Here is a 22522-nt window from a genome sequence, read left to right as displayed (position 1 = left end):
AAGAAGTCCACCAGGTTTAGGAGGCATGATCTGCCCTTAAAGCCAAACTGGGTGGTGTCCAGTGTTTGGAGGTTCCCAATGTCTCTGTTAATGAGTTCCATGATGATGCGCTCCGTAGTCTTGCAGACCAAGCTAGTCAGGCTTATAGGGTGATAGTTCCCAGGGTCTGTTGTGACTCCACCTTTGTGGAGCGGGATAACCGTTGCTGTGCGCCACTCGAAGGGTATGTAGCCTGTGGAGAGGCTGAGGTTGAACAGTGTGTTTAGGTGAGGGGTTAGTTCGTCTTTGAGCTCGTGTAGGATGCAGCCTGGGACACTGTCCGGTCCCATTGATGCTGAGTTTTTTGGCTTTGGAGAGGGCTGTTTTAACCTGAGTGTCTGTGATTTCAGGGACTCTACATTCTTCTGGTATGGTTATGGGTCCTTTTGGGGGTGAGATAGGGGTGAAGTGTGCGCTGAACCTGTCTGCCAGGATGTTGGCGGTATTGGTTGGTTCAGTGTATTTTGTGCCATTCTGCACTAACTCTGAGCAGATCTGAGCATTGCCACTTAAATTCTTGACATTGCTAAAGAATACCTTGTAGTTATCTTTGGAGTCCTTGGCAATTTTTCTTTCAAAGCTCACCTTGGTTGATTTTATGAGGGATCGTAGTTTCATGCTGATACTGATAAGGGATGTCTTCCTTTCTTGGGATTTTACTCTTTTCTGTACTAGTTTCCTCCTTCTGTTGTATAGCTTGTTTATGGCAGGAGTCTACCAGACTGGTTTCCTTTTGGAGTGAGTCTTGGCTTTGCTTGGGATGGCACGATCCATGCATTCTTGTAGCTGCCCGTAGAATGCATTAGTAAAGGATTTTGCAGCTTGAACAGTGTTGTCCTTCAGCATGATGGCTTTGAAATTTTCTACCTCGGTCTTAAGTAACGTGAAGTTTGCTTTTGAAAAGTTTTTCATGGTGGCTTTCTTGCCCTGGGGAAGGGGCGGAATATGGATATTCAAAGTGATTTGATTATGGTCAGATCTAACCAGTGAGGGGTTGACCTCTGGTGTGGAACACCGGTCGCCCATGTTGGTGATGACCAGGTCCAATATGTTGTCATCTCTGGTGGGAGTGTTGACCAGTTGAACCAGGGCGTTTGAGTTTATAAATTCTAGGAAAAGTTGGGCAAGGGAGTTAGTACTTGAGTAGTTCTCCCAGTTAATGTTTGGGTAATTGAAATCACCCAATATGAGGGTGTTTGGTAGGACCTTTGTGTTTCCAGAAATGTGGAATTGGGGTCCTGGGACATGGTGGGTGATCTATAGCAAGCTACAATTTGAATTGCAATTTTGCCCATTGTTAGTTGTAGGTGGATAATCTCTGATGCATCGTGCTGTGCCACTAACTTGGAGGTGTGGGTATCCTTGATGAATATGGATACGTCCCCGCCTTTTGTATTTCGGTTTGGGTTTTGTGGTTGAAATGTATGGTATGAGTTGTAACCTGGTAGTGCTGGTGTGCTCTCAGGAGCCTTAAATCAGGTTTCTGTTACTGCACATATATTGATTTTCTCTGTACTGAGGAGTGCCTCAAGTGCATGCATTTTGAGGTTTAGACTTCTGGCATTGAGTAGCATTACCCTCAGTTTTTTGTTACTTGTGCTATTTACGGTGGTGGGTTTGTCTTTTGAGCCTTGCCTAAAAAAGGCACTATGGGGGTGGCAGGAGCCTTGGCAAGTATTCGAAAGCCTAAGGGTGACAGGTGCAAGCCATCTCTAGCGAAGCAGAGTGGCTTGACGAGCATGTCATCCCAGGCAGACAGACACCGGATCCCTTTTGAATGACACCAGAAACTTAGCCAATTGTTGAAATCGAGAATTTTTTCTTTTTACCGTGGTATCTTTCTTGGTGAGGGCAGAATGCTGCTCACTGTCAGGGTCATACTGGCCTGGGCTACATGATCAGAGAGCTCTTCCATGTCTCTTTTCATGTAGTCCAGGGAGGTACGGCTCAAGTCATTGACACCAACATGGACAATGACAGAGTCATATTTGTACTTGTTCTGGAGTGACCTGAGTGCTAATGTTATGTGGCGGATCCTGGCACCTGACAGGCAGCTAACAGTAACCTTCTCCTTATTCAGCCTAGTGAGTGGGACGTCAATGTGCCTGACTATAGAGTCGCCTATTACTAGTATGTTGGGTATGTTATTTTGCCTTACGGGCTGTGATTGCATGGCACACTGGTTTTGTGAAGTGTGTTTCATGGTTTGTGTTTGGGGGGGTGGAGGTTGCTTGGATGTTTGCTTTGGAGGTCTCTGTTGGTTTTGCAGATTTTTATTTAGAGCCTCCAAGTATGTTTTTGTGTATTTATGTGCGTTTTGTGCCAGTGCTGGTTTAATGGGTTTATGTAAGACTGGTGGTGTGATGCAAGTATTTCCCTTCTCCTCTTGACTGTCTGATCCAGTCTTGGGTTGAGAGAGCCTAGCCTCCAGTTTGGCTGTATAATTGCATCTCTTGCATGTATTCGTGTTTGGTGGTAGGAGGAGGGGGTTGTCTGTGTACATGAGGCAGTTGTAACATTGCATCAAAATGCCCAGATTCACCAGTTGGACTGGAGAGTACACCTGAAACTGCCCTTTGGACATGCCTGGATAGGTACAGTGAACTGTTTTACTGGATGGCTGGTAAGGTCGAATAGAGAAGAGAGCCTTGTCCTTCTGTACAGTACAGGATGGTCTAGTACTAGGGTTTATAAGTGCTTGCTATAAGTTTTGAGCAAGTGCCCGGCTGAGAAATGAAAGGCTTAAATGCTTAAGTTGAAAGTTTGTCTAGTTCCAAGGGAAAAATTGAAGAGGAGACTTTGGAGCCGGGAATAGTTTTACCCTAGCTAATCGGTGCTGCCCGGCGTGTAAAACCAGGCAAATATGGTATTTATAGCAGGGAAATGAAAGAGATAGAAATTAGCCCAAAATGGCCAATAAACTACTAATGTCTGGGCTGAAACCACTCCTCCAGGGACAGATAGGCTGCTTAAAGCTCCCCTCTCTCACAGGTGAACAGAGAAACTTCCTTCTATCCAAGTAAGGTATGGGTAAACACAGAGATTTGTAACACAGCCCTGAATTCAGCACTAACCTGAAAACTGGACTATACTAGCTTAGAAAGGTGAGAAACAAGTATATATATATGTATATATTTTTTCAGAAAATAAAGCAGATACACTTAAAAAAAACAGTTTGAAAGCACAGAAAAAGGATAATTATTGATGTTCTTCATTCCACATTGCTGCAGTCCTAACTATTGGGTAGTCCGCTGTCCAGTCGGCCCAAATACCAGAGTATATGGCTGACGTCGGTCAGGGCGCATTAGACTGACGTCAGTACGTCAGGGTACTAATGCGCATGACCGGCGCCATATCCTCAGTCTTTTGCCGCATGGTCCGATGCAGAAGCAGTTTTGCGAGTGCAGGTTGGCGTTCTGAAATTTTCTGAAGTCGGAGTTTCAGACCGAATCAGAGTTGGCTAAGTACCCGTTGGGAACATTTTGGTTTTTCTTGCCTCAGTATTTAACCGGATGTCAGAAAAAGTGAATAACTGTATTTCTTGTGGGAAACAGATACCTCATAGGGATTACCATACCTTGTGTATACCTTGTTTAGGGCCTGAGCACGGCGTTGTTGGATGCCGCTCTTGTGCTAGGTTTAACAACGCACTATTAAGAGAAGGTTAGACTGTGCCAGGTTAGTGTTTGGGAAGCGTTGCAATTATAAAATGCCGTCGGATGCTCCGGCGCCCGCTTCGTCAAAAAGCGCAAGGACAAAACAGCGAAGCCCAGGGTTGATGAACCGGCAGTCCCGGACGTCGGTTCTTTTGAAACTCAGTGGAGCCACAGGTTTTGCCAGGAGTTTCTTTGGAGTCTCAGGCAGAGACTTTACTGTTACAGGATGTGCCTTCTCAGGAGGTAGGCCAGGCTGAGGGGGCTTCTCAGGTAACTGTTCTTCCCTCTCTTCCCAAGGTAGTTAGAGCCTCTCCTTCTGTTTCCAAAACTTCTTTGAGAGGTAGGCCAAGTTTAGCTTCAGTGGGGGCTTCTCCTAGCACTTCAGGTTCTGTGCCTAAGAAACATATGCTTAAAATGGCAGAAGATTTGATTACTATGATTAGAGGTTCTATGCCCCCTCCTGATAAGAGGCCTAGGGTGGAACCTGAGTTTGATAGTTTTGAACAGTGTTCAGAGGCTTCTGAGTCTTCTGCGGAAGATTTGCAGGAGTATCCTCCTTATTCTGATTCTGATGTGGATGATTCCACTCCTACAGCTTCTCCTCCTGAGGATTTCTCATTTTCAGAGACTCTGCATTCCATGAGGGAGCACTTTAAATGGGAAGGCCAGGATTACTCTGATTCCAGGAAAAGGCTTAGGGAATTCTTGTTTTACCCCAGCATAGGCCCTTAGCTATACCTCCTGTGTTGAATGTGGTGGAAGATGTTTTGCAGAGGCTTCCCTGAACCCTGATTCTTTGCCTCCTGCTCCTGTTAAACCTGATAGGTACTATAGGGTGCCTGAAGCTCATAAGTATCTTTTTAAGAGTCCTAGGGCAGACCCGGAAACTGTTTCTCAGGGACCTAAAGGTGTTAAGGCCTCTGTGGTTAAAAACCCTGTTCCCACTGATAAAGAGGCAAGGGCTTTGGATAGATGGGGAAAGAAAGTGTATACTTCTTCCACTTTAGCCATGAGGGCGTTGAATTGTCAGTTTCACATGCTAAAATATCAAAATTATCTCCTTTCACAACTGAAATCTAAGGTGGATGCTTTGGCGGAAGGTATTGAGTGTAAAGAGTTGCTGGATTTAGTTCATGTGTCTGAACAAGTGGGTAAGCATTCTTTGCAATGTGGTTTTGATGCTGTACAGGCCTCCTCGAGGGTGGCTGCCACTAGTTCTGTTCTTCGCAGGCATGCCTGGTTGAGGGATCAGAATTTAGCTGAGCATGTTAAGACAAGGATTTTGGATGCTCCTTTACAGTCTGATGTGTTGTTTGGTTCGCCTGTGGAAGCAGTTTTAAAGAAAATGGAGGACAAAGCTAAGTCTATGCAAACTGTTAAAGATTTTTGCAGGTGCAGCCGAAGTTTAGTAGAAATTGGCCTACTAAAGGATGGACATATCCTGCTTATGATTCCCAGTCTAGGGGTAGGTCTAGACGTGGTAGGGGCAGAGCTCAAGGTTCTTTTAGGCCTAGAACAGGAGTTCACCTGCTCAGACTTCTGGTGAGGGCAGGGGTCAGTCCTTTCGTAAACAGACCCAATGACCTGCCTTTTCAGCTGCCAGTAGATTCTCGTCTGGCAGCTCCTTTGGGAGGAAGACTGTCTCTTTTCAAAGAAAATTGGGATTTAATTACTCAAGACAGATGGGTGTTGGATATCATTCACCACGGTTACAGGTTTTATTTCCATACATTGCCCCTTTCAAAGGCATGCCAGATTCCTCCTCCACAAAGGAAAGAGGCTCACAAGCAAATTTCTCTGTTACTCCAAATAGGGGCCATTCAGCCAGTCCCTGTATCAGAAAGGGGCCTAGGATTTTATTCTCGCCTGTTCCTAGTACCAAGAAGGGGAACACGTGGAGACCAATTTTGGATTTATCTATCCTCAACACTTATCTGGACATTCCCAAGTTCAAGATGTTGACGTTACAACAGCTTTTACCTCTGCTGGGCAAAGATCACTGGATGGTAACTTTAGATCTCAAGGAAGCTTACCTTCATGTGCCTATAAGACTAAGTTGCAGGAAGTATCTGCGTTTTCGAGCTGGAAATTCTCATTATCAGTTCTCTGCATTGCCCTTTGGCTTATCTACTGCCCAGAGTATTCACAAAGGTTCTGGCTCCAGTGATAGCTTACTTCAGGCTAAAAGGAATTCAAATCTATCCTTACTTGGACGACTGCCTGATTCTGGCTCAAGAAAAGGAAGACCTTCTACAGCATCTGGAATATGTTATAGCAGTGCTAAGATGCCTAGGGTATTCTGTGAACGAAATAAAGTCCAGTCTAGTACCCTCTCAAGACATGTGCTTTCTGGGTGTGAGACTGAATACAGCAGCCCAGATGGCCTTTTTAACCCCGGACAAACAAAAGAGTCTATCCCTTTACTTCCATCAACTATCTCATCAGTCCGTGCTGACTGCAAGGACAGTCCTTCAAGCATTAGGGTTCATGGCATCTTGTATTCTGGTGCTTCCCAATGCCAAACTGCATATGAGGAAGCTGCAATGCTATCACATATATGTATGGACACAGCACTGCCAGGATTTTGACACTGTCATTCAAATAATACCTTGCCTTCAAAAAGAATTTTTGTGGTGGGCTCAGGAATGTCACCTAAACAAGGGACTCTCTGTGACCCGGCCAGAGGCGTCAGATATTAACGACAGATGCCTCGGACATTGCTTGGGAGCTCATCTAAATGGAAAGTGGATACAAGACAAGTGGCCTGCCAGACTACAGCATCTACATATCAACATGAAGGAGATGTTAGCAGTCCAGTTTGCATTAATGGCTTTCAAGGAGTTACTTCTTCCAGGGCAGGTGTTGATTCTAACAGACAACACAACTGTCATGTGGTACATCAACAAACAAGTACCAACACATTGTTATACTCTATCCAGGCAAGCAATCATTTTATGGGACACTGCGCTCAGCTTGCATCTAACTCTTCAGGCAAGGTTTCTGCGGAGCACAGAACTCCTTAGCAGATGTGTTAAGCAGACAAATCATGGATCCCCACAGTGGAAACTGGATCTTCATGTATTTCAGAAATTGACAGTGTCATGGGAACTCCAGACATAGATCTGTTCGCTTCTCCACTAAACCACCAGCTGCCAAAGTTTTGCACAAAGGGTTTCATCACACAGCTTGGAAAGTGCATGCTCTTTCTTTCAGTTGGAAAAATCTTCATGTGTATGCCTTTCCACCTCTGCCTCTTCTTCCAAAGGTGCTCTTAAAGGTCAGACAAGACAAGCCAAGGATGATTTTAATAGCTCCAGATTGGCCTCGCAACACTGGTACCCACTACTAAGGAGTCTGGTAAGGAAGCCTCCATGGCCTTTACCTTTGATTCCACATCTGTTATCTCAGAAGGACGGTCATCTGCTCAATGTCAAGCTTCACTCTCTTCATCTAACAGCCTGGCATATTCTGTGTTGAAACACAGCAGGTCTCAACTTCCTCAACAAGTTTTAAATGTGATTATGGAAGCTAGAAGACCTAGTACAAGGAAAGTGTACGCAGAAAAATGGAAGAGGTTTTATTTTGGAGTACAGCAAAGAATTTGGAGATTTCTGAGCCTAATTTGAGTGTGGCTCTTCAATATCTTACTGAGTTATTGGACAAAGGTTTGTCCTTCTCTTCCATTAAGATTCATGCTGCAGCAATTTCAGCTCACTATGATTGTGACCCACCATTGTTTTCGCATCCTTTGTTCAAGCAGTTTCTTAGAGGGCAAAGAATATAAGACCCCCACGTGAGCTCCTACTCCTGCTTGGGATCTCAATTTTGTGTTGGAAAAACTTACTCTACAACCTTTTGAGCCTCGGCTACTGCTGAACTGCAATATTTGTCATGGACGACTGCTTTTCTGTTGGCTACTACTTCTGCAAGAAGGGTGTCTGAGTTGCATGCCCTCACGGCAGTAGAGCCTTCTTTGATTCTCCATAAGGATAGGGTACCACAACCTACAAATCCTTCCGTTATGCCTAAGGTGGTTTCTAGTGTGGCTTTAAACCAAACTATTCATTTGCCTACTTTTATGCAGACCCCAAAATAAAGGGAAAAGATTTTGCACACTTTAGATGTACACAGGCAATTGCGTTATTATTTAAGCAGGACTAAGGATTTTAGGCAGTCTCAGCAGTTGTTTGTTTCTTTTGCTTTGAGTTCAGGGCAAGCCTGTGTCAAAACAAACTATTTCTAGGTGGATTGGGTTTTGCATTGCATTTTGTTATTCCCATCATGGCAAGGAGATTCCAGCTGGGATTAGGCCTCATTCCACTAGGGCTACTGCCACTTCAACAGCATTTCTAAGGGGGTGGCAACTAAGGATATTTTGGAGGCAGCTACTTGGAGTTCAGTGCATACTTTCTCTAAGCATTATCACCTTCCTCTCTACTCTAAGTCTAGGGCTGGTTTTGCCACAGCTATTTTGCAAGGCATGTTGTCAGCTCCTGCTTCTTTATGATTTGCCAGCCTCCCTTACCTCTGCTTTGGGATTCTACCCAATAGTTAGGACTGCAGCAATGTGGAATGAAGAACATAGTACAGTTTTGTACCTACCATAAATGTAGATGTTCGAGGATCCACATTGCTGCAGTCAACCTCCCTCCTTCCTCTGTGTTTAGGGGTGGTTGTGTAGGTGAGGTTATATGCTGATATTTTTGTATATATTTTTGTATATATTGTACATATTTTTGGTGCAGGTATATTGGGCCTTGTCTTTTTAGGGTCTTCTGACATCTGGGGCAAGAAAAGACTGAGGATATGGCGTCGGTCATGCGCATTAGTACCCTGGACGTACTGGCGCCAGTCTAATGCGCCTGACCGCGTCAATATACTCTGGTATTCGGGCCGACTGGACAGCGGACTACCCAATAGTTAGGACTGCAGCAATGTGGATCCTCGAACATCTACATTTATGGTAGGTACAAAACTGTACTTTATATATCACAGATCAGAGTTGTAGTCAATGCCCCCAGTAGTAAAGTAGGAAGAAACACAAATACAGTAAAAGCAGATGAATAAAGTGCAATTTTATATATATATATATATATATATATATATATATATATATATATATATATATATATATATATATATATATATATATATATAAAACAATAAAAAACAAACTGATTTAAACAAGTTACCCAATTAACCAGAAAAAAGCTCAAAACTGAGCTCTATTCCAGCAGTCTTCAGACAAGTTCTAACTGCACACCCCTGCTTACTAGGATACAGGGGAACCTTCTCCAAAAATAAAAAGATGGCCTGGATCAGTGCCTCAAGTTATACAAACAAAGCTAGATTCAGCAGGCCTGAATCTGGTCTATGCTACAGCAACAAGGTGCACCAATTTCAGAAAGAAACAGTTCAAATAAGCAGGCACAATAAGCCTGTGACCAGAAATTCCCAGCTCAGAAGGGCAGAATCCAGCCTGTCCTCCCAGAAGAGTGCAGACCACAAACCTTCTTAATGTAGAATAACTGGCTTGAAGCCCAATTGGGCCTTCAATCAGTAATTCCCAGCTTAGAAGGATGTAAGCTACCTGTCCTGCCACATCAGTGCAGACCACAAACCTTCTTAATGTAGAACTGGTCTGAAGCTCAAGTGCTTAAACCAAAAGACTTGGAATGTTTGTTTGTGTCTTTCGGCTTTTCCCGGTTAGGGGTCGCCACAGCGGAACTCCGGTCTGCTAATGATTGGCAGTTGATTTTTACGTACCGGCTTGCCAGGCCTGACGCACAACCTTCAACGAAGGTACGCCTATTCACGCATGTCTTCGCGCAGAAGACGCTCGACGCTCTAGCTGAGAATCGAACCCGACTGTGTCTTACTGTGAGGCGACAACGCTACAGTAGCACCACCACCGCGGCTACAGTCACAATTCAATCAGAATACAACCAAGCAGTGATAAATGCAGCAGAATAAATAAAATTGAGTACTTTTAAGAAAAGCAAAATAGAGTAGGAGGAAACACAACTACAGCAAAAGGAAAAAAAAAACATTTTTTGCACTTTATTCAAGTGCAACAAGAGAGGAAGGAAGAACCTGAGTGGGCTGGCCTTCTCAAATCTTCTCTCTTCATGAACACTAGACTCAGAATATGATCTCACTGTACTCTGTTAAGTGAGCAAATGAGATGGACCCAGGAGGAGTGTTCTAATACAGACTTACGGGAGGGGTGGGCAATTCCAGAGCCACCAACACTAATACCAACACAAGAACAGGGAGAATGGGTGGGTGGGGAACTGCAGAGGAGACACACAACACACTGGTCAGAAACACAATTAGGAAACAGAAAAAAAATTAAAATACAGTACTTTTAAAACTGCAAGTTTGTACTTAACAAAATACTAACATTCTCTACTGCAAGTTTCACTTAGCTTCAGCATGTAATGCAGATGTTTGTAGTCAAGCAAGTCTCTCAGGAGTTGAGCATAAAATGGTCCATAAACACTACGGAGGTAGTCAAGAAGGCACAGTAGAGACTCCTCAGGAAAAACAATCTGCAGTTGAAGCTACTGGTGTCTTTTTGCTGCTGTTTTATTGAAAGTGGGCTGACCTACTGCATTTCCACATGGTATGCCAACAGCTTGACGTCAGACAAGAAGGCTTTTCAAAGAATTAACTCTGCCCAGAAAATCTTTGGCTGCTCACTACCCTCTTTGGGAGAACTCGTTAGCTCTCACTGTCTCAGCAGGGCAGTCAACATCTTGAAAGACCCTTCTCACCCTGGATATTATCTGTTTGAGATGCTGCCTTCTGGCAGATGGTTCAGGTCCATTCCATGTCGGACAAACACAGTTAACAGTTTTTATCCCAGAGCCATGTGTGAAGTGGACAATGCTAAATACTGCTACTGAGTACAAATGATGGCCAAGTGCAATAACAGTAGTTGTTTATTGCATTATACTGTATTGTCTGGTATTTTATTGTACTGTATACTGTTATTTATTGATGTTCTTTACATGTAAAGCACCTTAGGGGGATTGCTACAAATTTCATTGTATTTGTTCAATGACAATGAAGGAATCTTCTATCTTATATTCTTGTTCTGTGAGATCCCCCCTATTTTTCAATACTAGTCCCTCTAAATAATTCTTATTTCTTAACCATATTTCCCTTTCCTTTATTTCCACCCTAGTTTTAAACTCAACTTTTGATTTTATCCCACTCCCTAGCTATATTTTAGAATAAATTTCTTTCTTCTGTAATAGCTCCTGAATAATTTCCAAAACACATTCCTTAAATTCCTCTCTTTTCAACAGATAGGTGGGAAAGAGCCAGTATCTCATTTTTTTATTTACTTTGCGTTTTTATTTTAGTTATTATTGGTGCATGATCTGAAATAGTTACTGGATGTATTTCAAGACCTTCAGTTAAATGTGCATGTTCATTTGACATACAAATTCTGTCTAGCCTAGCCCAGGTTTTTGTATCTTGGGGAATAATATGTAAATTCACTCCGAACTTGAAGTACTGAATTCACATCTTCCATGCCAAACATAATCATAAACTTCTTCAAAAATTTACCCTCCTTTGTTATATTTTCCCTTGTAGGCAGCCCAAACACATCTTCACTATTGCAATCCAAATTCAAATGCCCACCTACAAGTAATATTCCTTGCTGAAAGCTGATTATTTCTCCCACAGTTTTCTTAAGCTCCATTTATAGCAGTTGTAACTGGAATATAAATGCATGCCAATGTAATCCTCCTCCCTTGCCAATAACCCCTTAGTACTATATATCTTCCCTTATTGTGTTTTCCCCTCTTCTATCATGATTGGAGCTCCTCTTGTAATTAATATAAGTGCTGTTTTCCTTTGCCCCAGGTATTTCACTGAATAACCATCCTGAAAACCTTTCCTTATCAAATTCAAATATTCCGTTCTTTCCAGGTGCGTCTCCTATAGCATAGTTATTTGCACTCTACATTTTTAAAATAGTTTGCTACTCTTTTTGTATCTGTGAGACCATTCAGATTTAAAGACATTACAGAAAGTATTTTCTTATATAGTTATTATTCCACCTTTTATAGGTTCATAGGTTCATACTAGGCTATCTGCCCTAGGGCATTTATAAGCCTAGCCAGAGTGTGTTTGGCTTTCGCCACCCATTTTAAATTAATTTTGCTATGCCTTTTTTTGAGGTTAGTATACTGTGCCTCTGTCTAACAGTGACACAGAAGTGATAGCCAGGGTAAACCTACGATCTCCCATCCACTCATCAAGATTCCTCTTGAAGAGAGTCAATGTGGGACTCTGCCTAACCTGGACTGGGATTTTATTCCAGAGTGAAGGGAACCTCTGGGTTATGAATCTGTCCCTCCAGCATGTCCTATTTATTTCAGTGCTGAGGTTCAAGTCTCTCGAGCTCGATGGGATTTGGATTTTCTGAGATGCAGCATGTCCATTAATTCCGGGTTGGACATGGCTTTATACGTCAGGCACAGATCACCTCTGAGCAGGCGGTATGCCACTGAGTAAAGCAGGAGTTTCTTTAACCGGGCAGCATATGGCATCTGTTTGAGCCCTTAGATCCTCTTGGTGAGGTACTTTTGGGGTCTTTCCAGTTGCTGCAGGTGTCTGGTAAGGTACATCCCAAAAGGGGCATTGTACTCAATTATGGGCCTGATGAGGGATGAGTAAAGAGGCACAATGACCTCCCCTGATCTAGATGTGAATCCCTTCATGATTAGGTGGGTTATATAAAATGTTTTTCTAACCACTTTGGCCATGTGGTTGTCAAATGAGAGATTGCTATCAACTTGGGTCCCCAGGTCCCTAATGACTTCTTCTGTACTTAATGGATTACCACCTATGTGGCAATTTGTGGGCACTTTGTTTTTGCCAAAGGGGATGCCTATACACTTTATGGCGTTTAGTTTGAGGACATGGCTCTGGCACCAGTTGTCTGTTTCTATGAGGCCCTTTTGGAGGATGCTGGTTTCGGCTGGAGAGTTGATTATGGCGCCCAGTTTGCAGTCATCTGCGAACTTGGTCAGCCACAGTCCTTCCGTGTTGGCCGGTACCGCCGAGAAATATATACCGAACAAGAGAGGTCCCAGGACTGAGCCTTGTGGGACGCCACTTGTAACTGGTTTGGAGTCTGACATGGCTCCATCAATTCTAACCATGTGGGTTCTGTCCTTGAGCCAGTTTGCAACCCATCTAGTGACATAGGGGTTTATATTTAAGCAGGTGAGCTTATCTATAATGCCTGAGTGGGGTATTGTATAGAAGGCTTTTGCGAGGTCCAGGTAGGCTGTGTGGACCACCTTCCCTCCAATGCCCTTGGTGACTGTTTCAAAGAAATCGACCAGGTTTAAGAGGCAGGATCTGCCCTTAACAAAGCCAAACTGGGTAGGATCCAGTGTCTGTAGGTCCCCAATATCTTTATTTATGAGGTCCATGATGATCCTTTCCATAGCTTTGCAGACCAAGCTAGTCAGGCTTATGGGGCGATAGTCAGAAAAAGTGAATATTGTATTTTTTGTGGGAAACAGATACCGCATAGGATTATCACTCTTTGTATATTCTTGTTTTAATCTTAAAAACCCAGACAGGATGAGTCATGTCGACGCCGCTCTTGACTTCTTAGGGGGAATCTGTGGATCCTCACTGAGGTTTCAGCTGAGTCTCGAGAGTCTCGGGATTTTGCACTTTGATTTTGTGATGTGGCCTGGGCCTGGGGGGGCCTCTCAGGTTACTGTGATTAGGCCTTCTCCTTCTGTTTCTAAGGCTCCTTCCAAAGGGGCGCTTTCTTTACCTTCTGCTGGTGTCGGTCTAGTTCTGCAGGTTCTGTGCCTAAAGCACATGCTTAAAAAAAAAAAGAGCAGATTGATTACTTAATTAGCGCCTGGTTAATTACCTGGATTAGGTTCTATGTGGCTCAGGAGAAGGGCCTAGGTGGAGAACAGAGTCTTCAGTTTGAGTGACATTCAGGATTTTGGAGCATTTTTAAATGGGAAGGTCAGGATTCTCTGATTCACGGAAGAGGCTTAGGAAAATTTAGTTTTACCACACAATATGCCTTGGCTATACCTCCTGTTTTGATGTTGAAGATGTTTTTTCTTGAGGCTTCCCCTTAATTCAGATTCTTGCCTTCCAAGCCTCTCGCCCCGGACAGGAGAGTCCTAGGGCAGACCCAGAAACTATTAGCAGGGACCTAATTTCCTCCTTACTCAAAAAAAAATCTAAAGTGGATGCTTGGGCAGGGCAGAGTTCACCAGCACATCTTCAGGTGAGGCAGGGCCAGTCCTTTTTCAATGACAGGCCCAATGCATGTGCATTTTCAGCTGCCAGATTCTTCCTGCCCTGCAGCTCCTTTGGAGGAAAGTTAGCACTCTTCAAGCAAAACTGGCTTTTTAGTCACCCAGGACAATGGGTATTTGACATTATAAATCGCTACAAGTTTTTTTTATTTCTCATCCTTGTCTTCAAAGGTCCTCCTCAACAAAGGGTAGAGGCTTACAAGCAGATTTTCTTACTTTCTCAAATGGGGAGAGCTACAGCCTCTCTGTCAGAAGTGGGCCTAATTAGGATTTTATTCTCACTCTCTAGCCTACCAAAGGTACCAACACGAGGGAACAGTGGAGATTTTTATCCCTCAACACATACCTGACACACATAAGTTCAAAATTGTTCCATTCAGGCCCAGTTTGCAGGGGTACTACCTGCCGGCTGGGACTGGCTCCAGTGATAGCCTTCTTCAGTTGAGAGGAATAAATTTATATCCTTATTTGACGATGCCTGATTCTTGCTCAAGACAAAAGACAACTTCTTCATCATCTACAGTATGTGATGGCAGTGTGTTAAGGTGCCTAGGGTATTGTGTGAACGAAAACAAGTCCAGTCTAGTACCTTCTCTCAGGAAATGTGCTGTGGTGTGAGAGTGTGAGAGCAGATACATGGCTGGCTTTTTGACCCCGGACAAGCAAAAGAACCTACTTCCTTTCTCTTTTTCACGGCTCTTTAATTGTCTGACAGTCCTTCAAGCCTTTCGCTATCAGTCCTTGGCACCATATCCTGGTGCTCATCAATGCCAAACTGCATATGAGGAATGATGGTATCGGACAAGGCTTGGGGAGCACACCTCAATGGAAAATGGGTCAAAGACACGGCCTGCCAGACTTCTTCCCATTTGCATATCAACAAGATTTACTTCACTCCAGGGCAAGTGTTGATTCAACAGACAACACAACTGTCGATCCCCATGTATTTCGAAGAAGTTGATGTTGGGGGGGGAACTCCAGACATAGATCTGTTTCTCTTTCTCCATCCATCCAGTTGCCAAAGATTCAGTTGGAGCAGTCTTCACGCTATGCCTTTCCACCTCTGCCTCTCCTCCCAAAGGTACTCTTTGAAGGCCAGACCAAGCCTGATTTAAGTGTTTCTCTTCAATACCTAGATTTATTAGAGACAAGGGGTCTTTCTTCTCCGATCTCAATTTTGTGTTGGAAAAACTTACTTACCTCCTTTTTGAGCCTGCAGCTACTGCGAATTTGAAGTTTTGTCCTGAAGACTGCAGGGTTTCTGAATTACAGGCCCTTATGGCAGTTGAACCCTTCTAATAAATTTTGGTACCTTTATGGCAGAAACCCCCTTAATTTTCATCTACTTTTATGCCTAAGGTGGTTTTCTAGTGTGGCCTTGAACCTGCAGATCCCCAAAATAAAGGGAAGATTTTGGCTGGTTTTGCCACTGCAAATTACAGGGCATTTTGGCAGCTCCTCTGATGTCAGTTCTGAGCGCATGACCGGCGTCCCAGCCTAATACTTAGGACTGCAGCAATGTGGACTGGATCTTGAACATCTACATTTATGGTAGGTACTTTTCCAGGATCCGTTGAGGCACCACCTTTGTGGAGAGGGACCACTGTTGCTGTACGCCACTCTCTGGGTACATATCCTGTAGTAAGGCTAAGATTGAGCAGTAGTTTTATGTTTGGGTTTAGCTCTTCTTGGAGTTAATGTAGGACGCAGCCCGGGACACCATCTGGTCCCATTGATGCTGTGTTTTTTGCTTTGGAGAGGGCGGCTGTTACCTGAGCATCTGAGATGTCAAAGGGGCAGCACTCTGTTGGGATAGATATTTGCCCTTTTGGTGGGGAGAAGTTTGCACTGAACCTGTCAGCTAGGATGTTGGCAATGTCTGTGGGCTCTGTGTATTTTTTGTCATTTTGGACTAATTCTGAGCATATCTGGGAATTCCCACCCAGGTTCCTAACATAACTAAAGAAAGCCTTGTGATTATCCTGAGTGTCCCGTGCAATTTTTCTCTCTGGTCTTAGACGATTTTATGAGTGCCCGTAGTTTTTTGGTAATACTGATCAGAGATGCCTTGCTTTTTTGGGATTTTGCTCTATCATGTAGTAGCTTCCTCCTTCTATTGTATAGTTTGTTTATGGCTGGGGTCCACCAGACAGGACATCTGCCTTTGGAGGATTGGGTCTTGGTTTTATTTGGGATTGCATGAACCATGCATTCATGAAGGTGTTCATAGAATGTGTTTATAAAGGATTCTGTGGTCTGGGCCATATTTTCCACAGGCCCGGGGGCTTTGAAGGATTCTGCCTCGGTTTTGAGGCGTGTGAAATTTGCTTTAGAGAAGTTTTTCACTGTGGTTTTCTGGGCAGGGGGTGGGGTCGGGATGTGAATATCCAGTGAGATTAGTTTATGGTCTGATCTTACCAGTGAGGGATACACTTCTGGTCTGGAGCATAGTATCCCCATGTTGGTGATGATCAGGTCCAGTATGTTTTCCCCTCTTGTGGGAGTGATAACAAGTTGTTCCATAGCATTTGAGTTTATAAATTCTAGGAACCTTTGGGCTACGGTGTTGGAGCTAGAGTAATGCTCCCAGTCAATGTTTGGGTAGTTGAAGTCGCCCAATATAATGGTGTTTGGAGAGACCTTCATATTTTCCACTATTCTCAGGAAGGCAGAGTGGGGTTCCTGTGTTTGGGAGGGTGGTCTGTAGCAGGCTATAAACTGGAAGGCAGTTTTACCCACTGTTAGTTGCACATGGATAGTCTCTGATGCTTCGTGCTGTGCCACCAACCTGGAGGTGTGGATATCTTTGACGAATATTGATACTCCCCCTCCTTTTGTGGTTCAGTCCAAGTTTTGGGGCAAAAGCATGGTATGAGGTATAACCTGGTAGTGCTGGGGTGCTCTCGGGAGCCTTGAACCAGGTTTCTGTTACTGCACAGATATCAATGTTCTCCATGCTAAGGAGAGTTTCGAGTGCATGCATCTTGAGGTTTAGACTTCTGGCATTTAGTAGCATTACTCTTAGTTTCTTATCCCTTGTGATACCTATGGAGGTGGGTTTGTCTTTTGAGCCTTGCCTAAAAAGGCACTATGGGGGTAGCAAGAGCCATTGCCAATATCCAAAGCCCAGGGTGACAGGTGCAAGCCGCCCCTAGCGAAGCATCGTGGCTTGTCGAAAGCATGTCATGACAGGCTGACAGGCATTGATCCCTTTGAATGACACCAATACTTAAGCCAATTGTTGAAATTGATCATCTTGTCTTCATATTGTGGCATCATTCTTGGTGAGGGTAAGATGCTACTCAAGGTCAGGGTCATACCGGCTTGGGCTACATGCTCAGAGAGCTCCTCTGTCTCTTTTCATGTAGTCCAGGGAGGTACGTCTCAGGTCATTCACACCAGCATGGACAATGACTGAGTCATATTTGTACTTGCCTTGGAGTGACCTGAGTGCTTGTGTTATGTGGCGGATCCTAGCGACCGCACTGTGACCTTCTCCTTGTTCAGCCTGGTGAGCGGGACGTCAGTGTGCCTGACGGCAGAGTCACCTATTACAAGTGTATCAGGTGTGTTGTTTAGCCTTAAGGGCTGTGACTGTTCAGCACACTGGCTTTGTGAGCTATGTGTTGCACATGTTTTGTTTTGGGGTAGCGGTTGCTTGGGTGTCTGCTTTGGAGGTCTCTGCTGCTTAGGCAGATTTTTATTTAGAGCTTCCAAGTATGTTTTTGTGTGTCTGTGTTTGGTTTGTTGTGGTAGGTCTATGTGAGACTGGAATTGTAGTGAGTGTGGTTTCCTTCTCCTCCTGACTGGTTACGCCAGAACTGAGTTGAGAGAGCTTAGCCTCCAGTTTGGCTATATGGTTGCATCTCTCACATGTGTTGGAATTTGTTGGGAGGAGGAGAGGGTTGTCTGTGTACATAAGGCAGTTGTAACATTGCCTCAAGATTCCCAGATTCACCAGCTGGACCGGAGAGGAGATTGACAACTGACCTTTGGACATGCTAGAATAGTATTGGGAATTCCTTTATAATTGAAAAAAGGGCCAATGGGGAACAGGGTACTCTAGGGGAGTTTGTGAGGGTGTAGTGCTTTTAATTTTTTAGTGTTGACTTATATAATTACTTTAGTGAGCAAGTGCCAGGTAACTTAAATGCAATGTGTTACAGGTAACTTAAATGCAGAAATGACAAACAGTAACTTTAGATTCATAGATTAGTACTAAGCTAACTGCCCTTGTGAGCCATTTTAAGCTTAGCCAATTATCCCTTGTGAGACTCAAACCCTGCACCTTGTGTTTGTAAGGCAAACACCTTAACCATTAGGCCACCCTCCCAACCCCACTTTCTTTCAAGTGAAACAAGGAAATAAGTACAGTAAGCAATGCAGATATCACTAGGGATCCACAGAAGTGCTAAAAGGCCGCGTTTTAGCTGGAATTAGCGTTTCAGGGAAATAAACAAGCATACAAACAAAGCTAGATTTAGCAGGCCTGGATCTAGTCTATGCTACAGCAAACAAGGTGTACCAGTTTCAGTAAGAAACGGAATATGCAGGCACTATAAGCCTTTAACCAGAAATTCCCAGCTCAGAAGGGCAGAGTCCAGCATTTTGTTAAATGTGTAGTTCCAACTTTTATGTTACATGCATATAGTGTTTGACAGGTTGGGCTTTTATACAGTTATTTCTCGTCATATTCATGTGATTCTGTCACATCTTACAAAACTTTTTGTTTTATTGAAAACCCTCAAAAAAAAGCTACCCTCCCCAAAACCTATTAACTTAATAACACACAAAATTATATAAATCTTCAAATATTGAAGTTTTACCTTCCTAATAAGAACAAAAGTTCTATACTGATGGCCACACCCACAGGCTCAAGATAACCAAAAAGAAAGGTTATTCTTGCTAAGACGGGTGGTACAGCTTGTGCTTTTAGTAAGTGCTGTCTGGTTTTGTCTTATCTTTGTAGCTTTCCCAGCAGAGAAATCACTTGAATGCTTTCAGTAAACACTTTCTCCAAACCATTTCTCTTTATCAGATTGTCTTCTGGTGACATGTAAGCTAGACACAAAACTGCTAAGGATACCTTGCTTACCAGAACAAAGCCTTATAAAAATCAATATTCTTTTTCATTTACATGATTTGTATTAAACTTGTTATTGGATAAAGCCAAGGGCCTTAAGCCATTCATTTCCCCATGCAAGCATGAGAAAAAACACACAATTTTTTTTTGTCATGCAATCACCTTTCCCTCTCCCATTTATATTTTTACTTTGCAGCATCTACATTTTTTAAAACTGAACAAGGAAAAAGGAGGAGGGAGAAAAAGAAAACAAAACAAAAGCACCTGTTTATATTCGTATCCCCATTACATTTAAGAAACTGAACATTTTATTTCATAGCTTGCAAAGAAAGTCATGCAGCGTTTAAATAGTATCATTAAGAAAAAAAAGAAATTTGTTTTACTTGCAGTTAACTTTCTCCCTTCTCTTCCCCTCTCCAAAGTAGTTCTCCGAATATGCTTTAGAGTCCTCTAAAGGTTTAACGTAGTCCACAAAAATCTAATATTTTTAAATCTTCATATTCTGTAATGTTTCATAAGTATAATTATTGCTTTGTAATCCCATATTTGTCACTTTCCAAGTTACTGATTTTATTCTCCCAGCATTAATAACATGAAGCAGGGCGTATGCTTTAAAGCCACCTAGAAGGCCAAGGAATTCCAATATTTTCAGATTTTCTTGCTCTGTCATGTTTCCCAAATATAATTATTTGTATAACATCCCAGATTTCTAAATTCTAAGTTACTAGCTTTATTCCTGTTCATCTCCATCTCCCAAATCCTGTCTGTTTCATTTCCAACATATTCTCAGTTCTTCTAGTTAACTCTTATGTTTTCTTCCATTGAAACAGTGGAACATATTTCACAGGCTTAGTCTCTCTGTAGTGCTTTTCACAAGAAGAGCATGAAGCAGAGCCTCCTGTGTCACAGCTCACCCTTGTTGGAGAAACTTTTGTATTTCCTCCTTAGGATGTTCTCCATCAACAAATGATTTTGTCTGTCTAGGGAGAAATATTTTGAAGACGGCTGAGTACAGAGTTTGAATTTCATGCCTGCTTCTCAACATTCCCTAAATAATGGAATATATTTACTCCTCTTCTGCCTGGTCTGAGTAGTTATTCTCCACAAACACTCTGCTGCCTCCTGCTTTTAGCACTTTGTTCTTCTGCCACAATTTTGACAGAATTAACTCTTTCTGCTGTTAAGACTGTATCTTTAATAGTAAAGGTCTAGGTTGCTTTCTAGTAACCAGATTTGGAGCATACACACGATGTGCCCTTTATCAGTCGAGTTGCTTGTTTGTGCTTTCATAAAATTAATACAGTCTGTTCCTACCAACTCAACTGGTACAGCATTAAAATCTCAAGATTTTCCCTGCAAGCACTGTCCTCTGTTACTTTTTTTAAACATCTCTTCTTGTGCAGGCTCATTTTCAGCCAGCCTTTTCTTCATTTCACCCTCTGAAATGGTGGTCTCTCACTCATTCAGTTCTCGTTTTTCCCGTTATTTTTCCTTATAAATTCACCCTTCTTATAGCCCTTCTATCTAATGACAGCGATTTTTAAATGTTAACCTGTGTGCAATCACATTGTGGTGCTACTTGAAAAATTTACTGTATACCATGCAAGCACAAATTGGTATAATAGCTGCACATAGATTTAATTGCAGTGTTAGTCTGTTAAAAATTGTATAGTGTTTATCTGCGTTAATTGTAATGTCTCTTTTCTGATGTCTTACAGTCACCAAAACTTGTGTTACAGTTGCTTGAGCATAATAGCTTGAGTTGACATTTTCTTGTACAACGCTGCTTGCTTCACATTCGTTGAAGATCATAGTTCTTACATACTGGCGGTTTCAGGGTGGTTGGATATTGTAGTCTTTCAAAGAAAGAGTGAGACAGCAGTTACTGTATCCTTCAGTGTAGCAGTATCTTCTGAGGTGAAACAGTCTTGAACAAGGAGTAATAAAGTGAGTGTGAGGGGTGTGGTTCGCTTCCCTGAGAAACGTTCTTTTTACACCTCTCACTTGTTGATATTGTCACATACTTGAATGAATGCATTACAAGAATGTGTGTACTCAAGCAGTCATTCATCCGATGTAGCTTAGCAGTTGTGATGCAAGCTCAGATGTGTTAATTAGAATATAATAGAACCTCTGATACTACTTAAGTGTGATTTTTTTTTTTCTAAATGTTTTTCATTGGCACTTCACTGAAGATGGGACTTCTCAGCTGGACATTGCCAGTTATACTTTTTTTTTTGGGGGGGGGGCTTCCTCTGTGTTAACCATTGAGCTTCTTCCATCCTGGATGCTCTATAACCCCATTTGTCACTCCCCTGGGAACACACCTTATGGCTTCTTTGTTTTTGAGGGGTGTAGGTCAAGTTAGCTGAGCGTGGGATTCATCATCCCTGTACTTGGGGAGAGAGAGGAAGGTGTTTGCTGCATGTATTAACCTCTCTCTTCACATGCTCACATTAGCTCAAGTGGTTGCTCTGCACTGGGCTCTGCGACCGACATCCATTCCTCCTTGTGCAGTGTAATAAGAGCTGTGCCCCCACCTTTTATGCTACACCTCAATGTATACCCTGGCTCAACCAGGACGTCATCCCCAACAGTGTACCAAGGCACGCATCTCCCCCTTCCAAGAAGATGGAAGCAGGTAAAGCTGCATCTTGTTTCTCCCCATGCGAGTCCCAGCAACTCTGACACTAGTCAACCTTGGGTCACCCTCACTAGTGGATTTCATACTTCTGTGTTAAGAAGTGATTAAGTATATAATAAGAGAGTTAAGGGAGCAAAGCAAAGTCTTTGAAACGTTATTGCTTAGAGATTGTGATGCTTTAAAGAGGTTCTGTCTAACTAAACTTTTGATAACAAGACCTCTTAAGAGGGTAAGATTACCAGAAAAATAACATTTTTAATGTGCTTTGTTTATTAATTGGCAAGCTAGTTTTGGTCACATGTTGTGTTCTCTGCCAGCATCATCCTGATTTTTGTCTTTTACTTGTTTCTCATTTTTGGTTTCAGAGGCAGTTGTCTGGCCACATGCTTGAAGTAAACTGCTGTAGATTTTTCCCATCAGGGCTTGTGGTTTTGAGTGGTGGGATTGACACCCTGCTGAAAATTTGGACTGTTGAAAATGGCAGCTGTGCTGCAACTCTGAAAGGACACAAAGGAGGTACATATTCTGTGGAAGTAAATTGCATACTTCTCATTTTATTTCTCTTTGTTTTATAACCAGTATGTTGCATGAGTTTGTGCTATTGGATTATGTGATCTCTCATTATAGCGTCTTTCAGTAAGTACATTTCTGATTTTGTTCCAGTACCATCATTTGTAACTGTGGATGTGTTGTCCTATCTTGCCTTCATTCTTACTAGGTTGGGTTCGGATCCGATCTTTGGATCCACCTCGGGCTTATATACAGGCGTGAGGTCTTTCAC

General features: G+C 42.9%; 1 protein-coding gene across 3 annotated transcripts in view; it reads left to right on the top strand.

The window, feature by feature from the left end:
- Nucleotides 1–22522, top strand: part of PAAF1 (proteasomal ATPase associated factor 1) — a 577308-nt gene that overhangs the window by 296964 nt on the left and 257822 nt on the right. For all 3 annotated transcript variants that reach the window (XM_044073392.1, XM_044073391.1, XM_044073393.1), the window contains one exon: nucleotides 22107–22257. In XM_044073392.1, coding sequence (XP_043929327.1) covers nucleotides 22107–22257 — 151 coding nt within the window. The remainder of the gene's footprint in view (nucleotides 1–22106; nucleotides 22258–22522) is intronic.

This window comes from Protopterus annectens, chromosome 5.part1 (assembly GCF_019279795.1).
Source record: "Protopterus annectens isolate FY-2018-M chromosome 5.part1, PAN1.0, whole genome shotgun sequence".
Classification (NCBI taxonomy): Eukaryota; Metazoa; Chordata; order Ceratodontiformes; family Protopteridae; genus Protopterus; species Protopterus annectens.
This window is presented reverse-complemented; position numbering and strand designations above follow the sequence as displayed.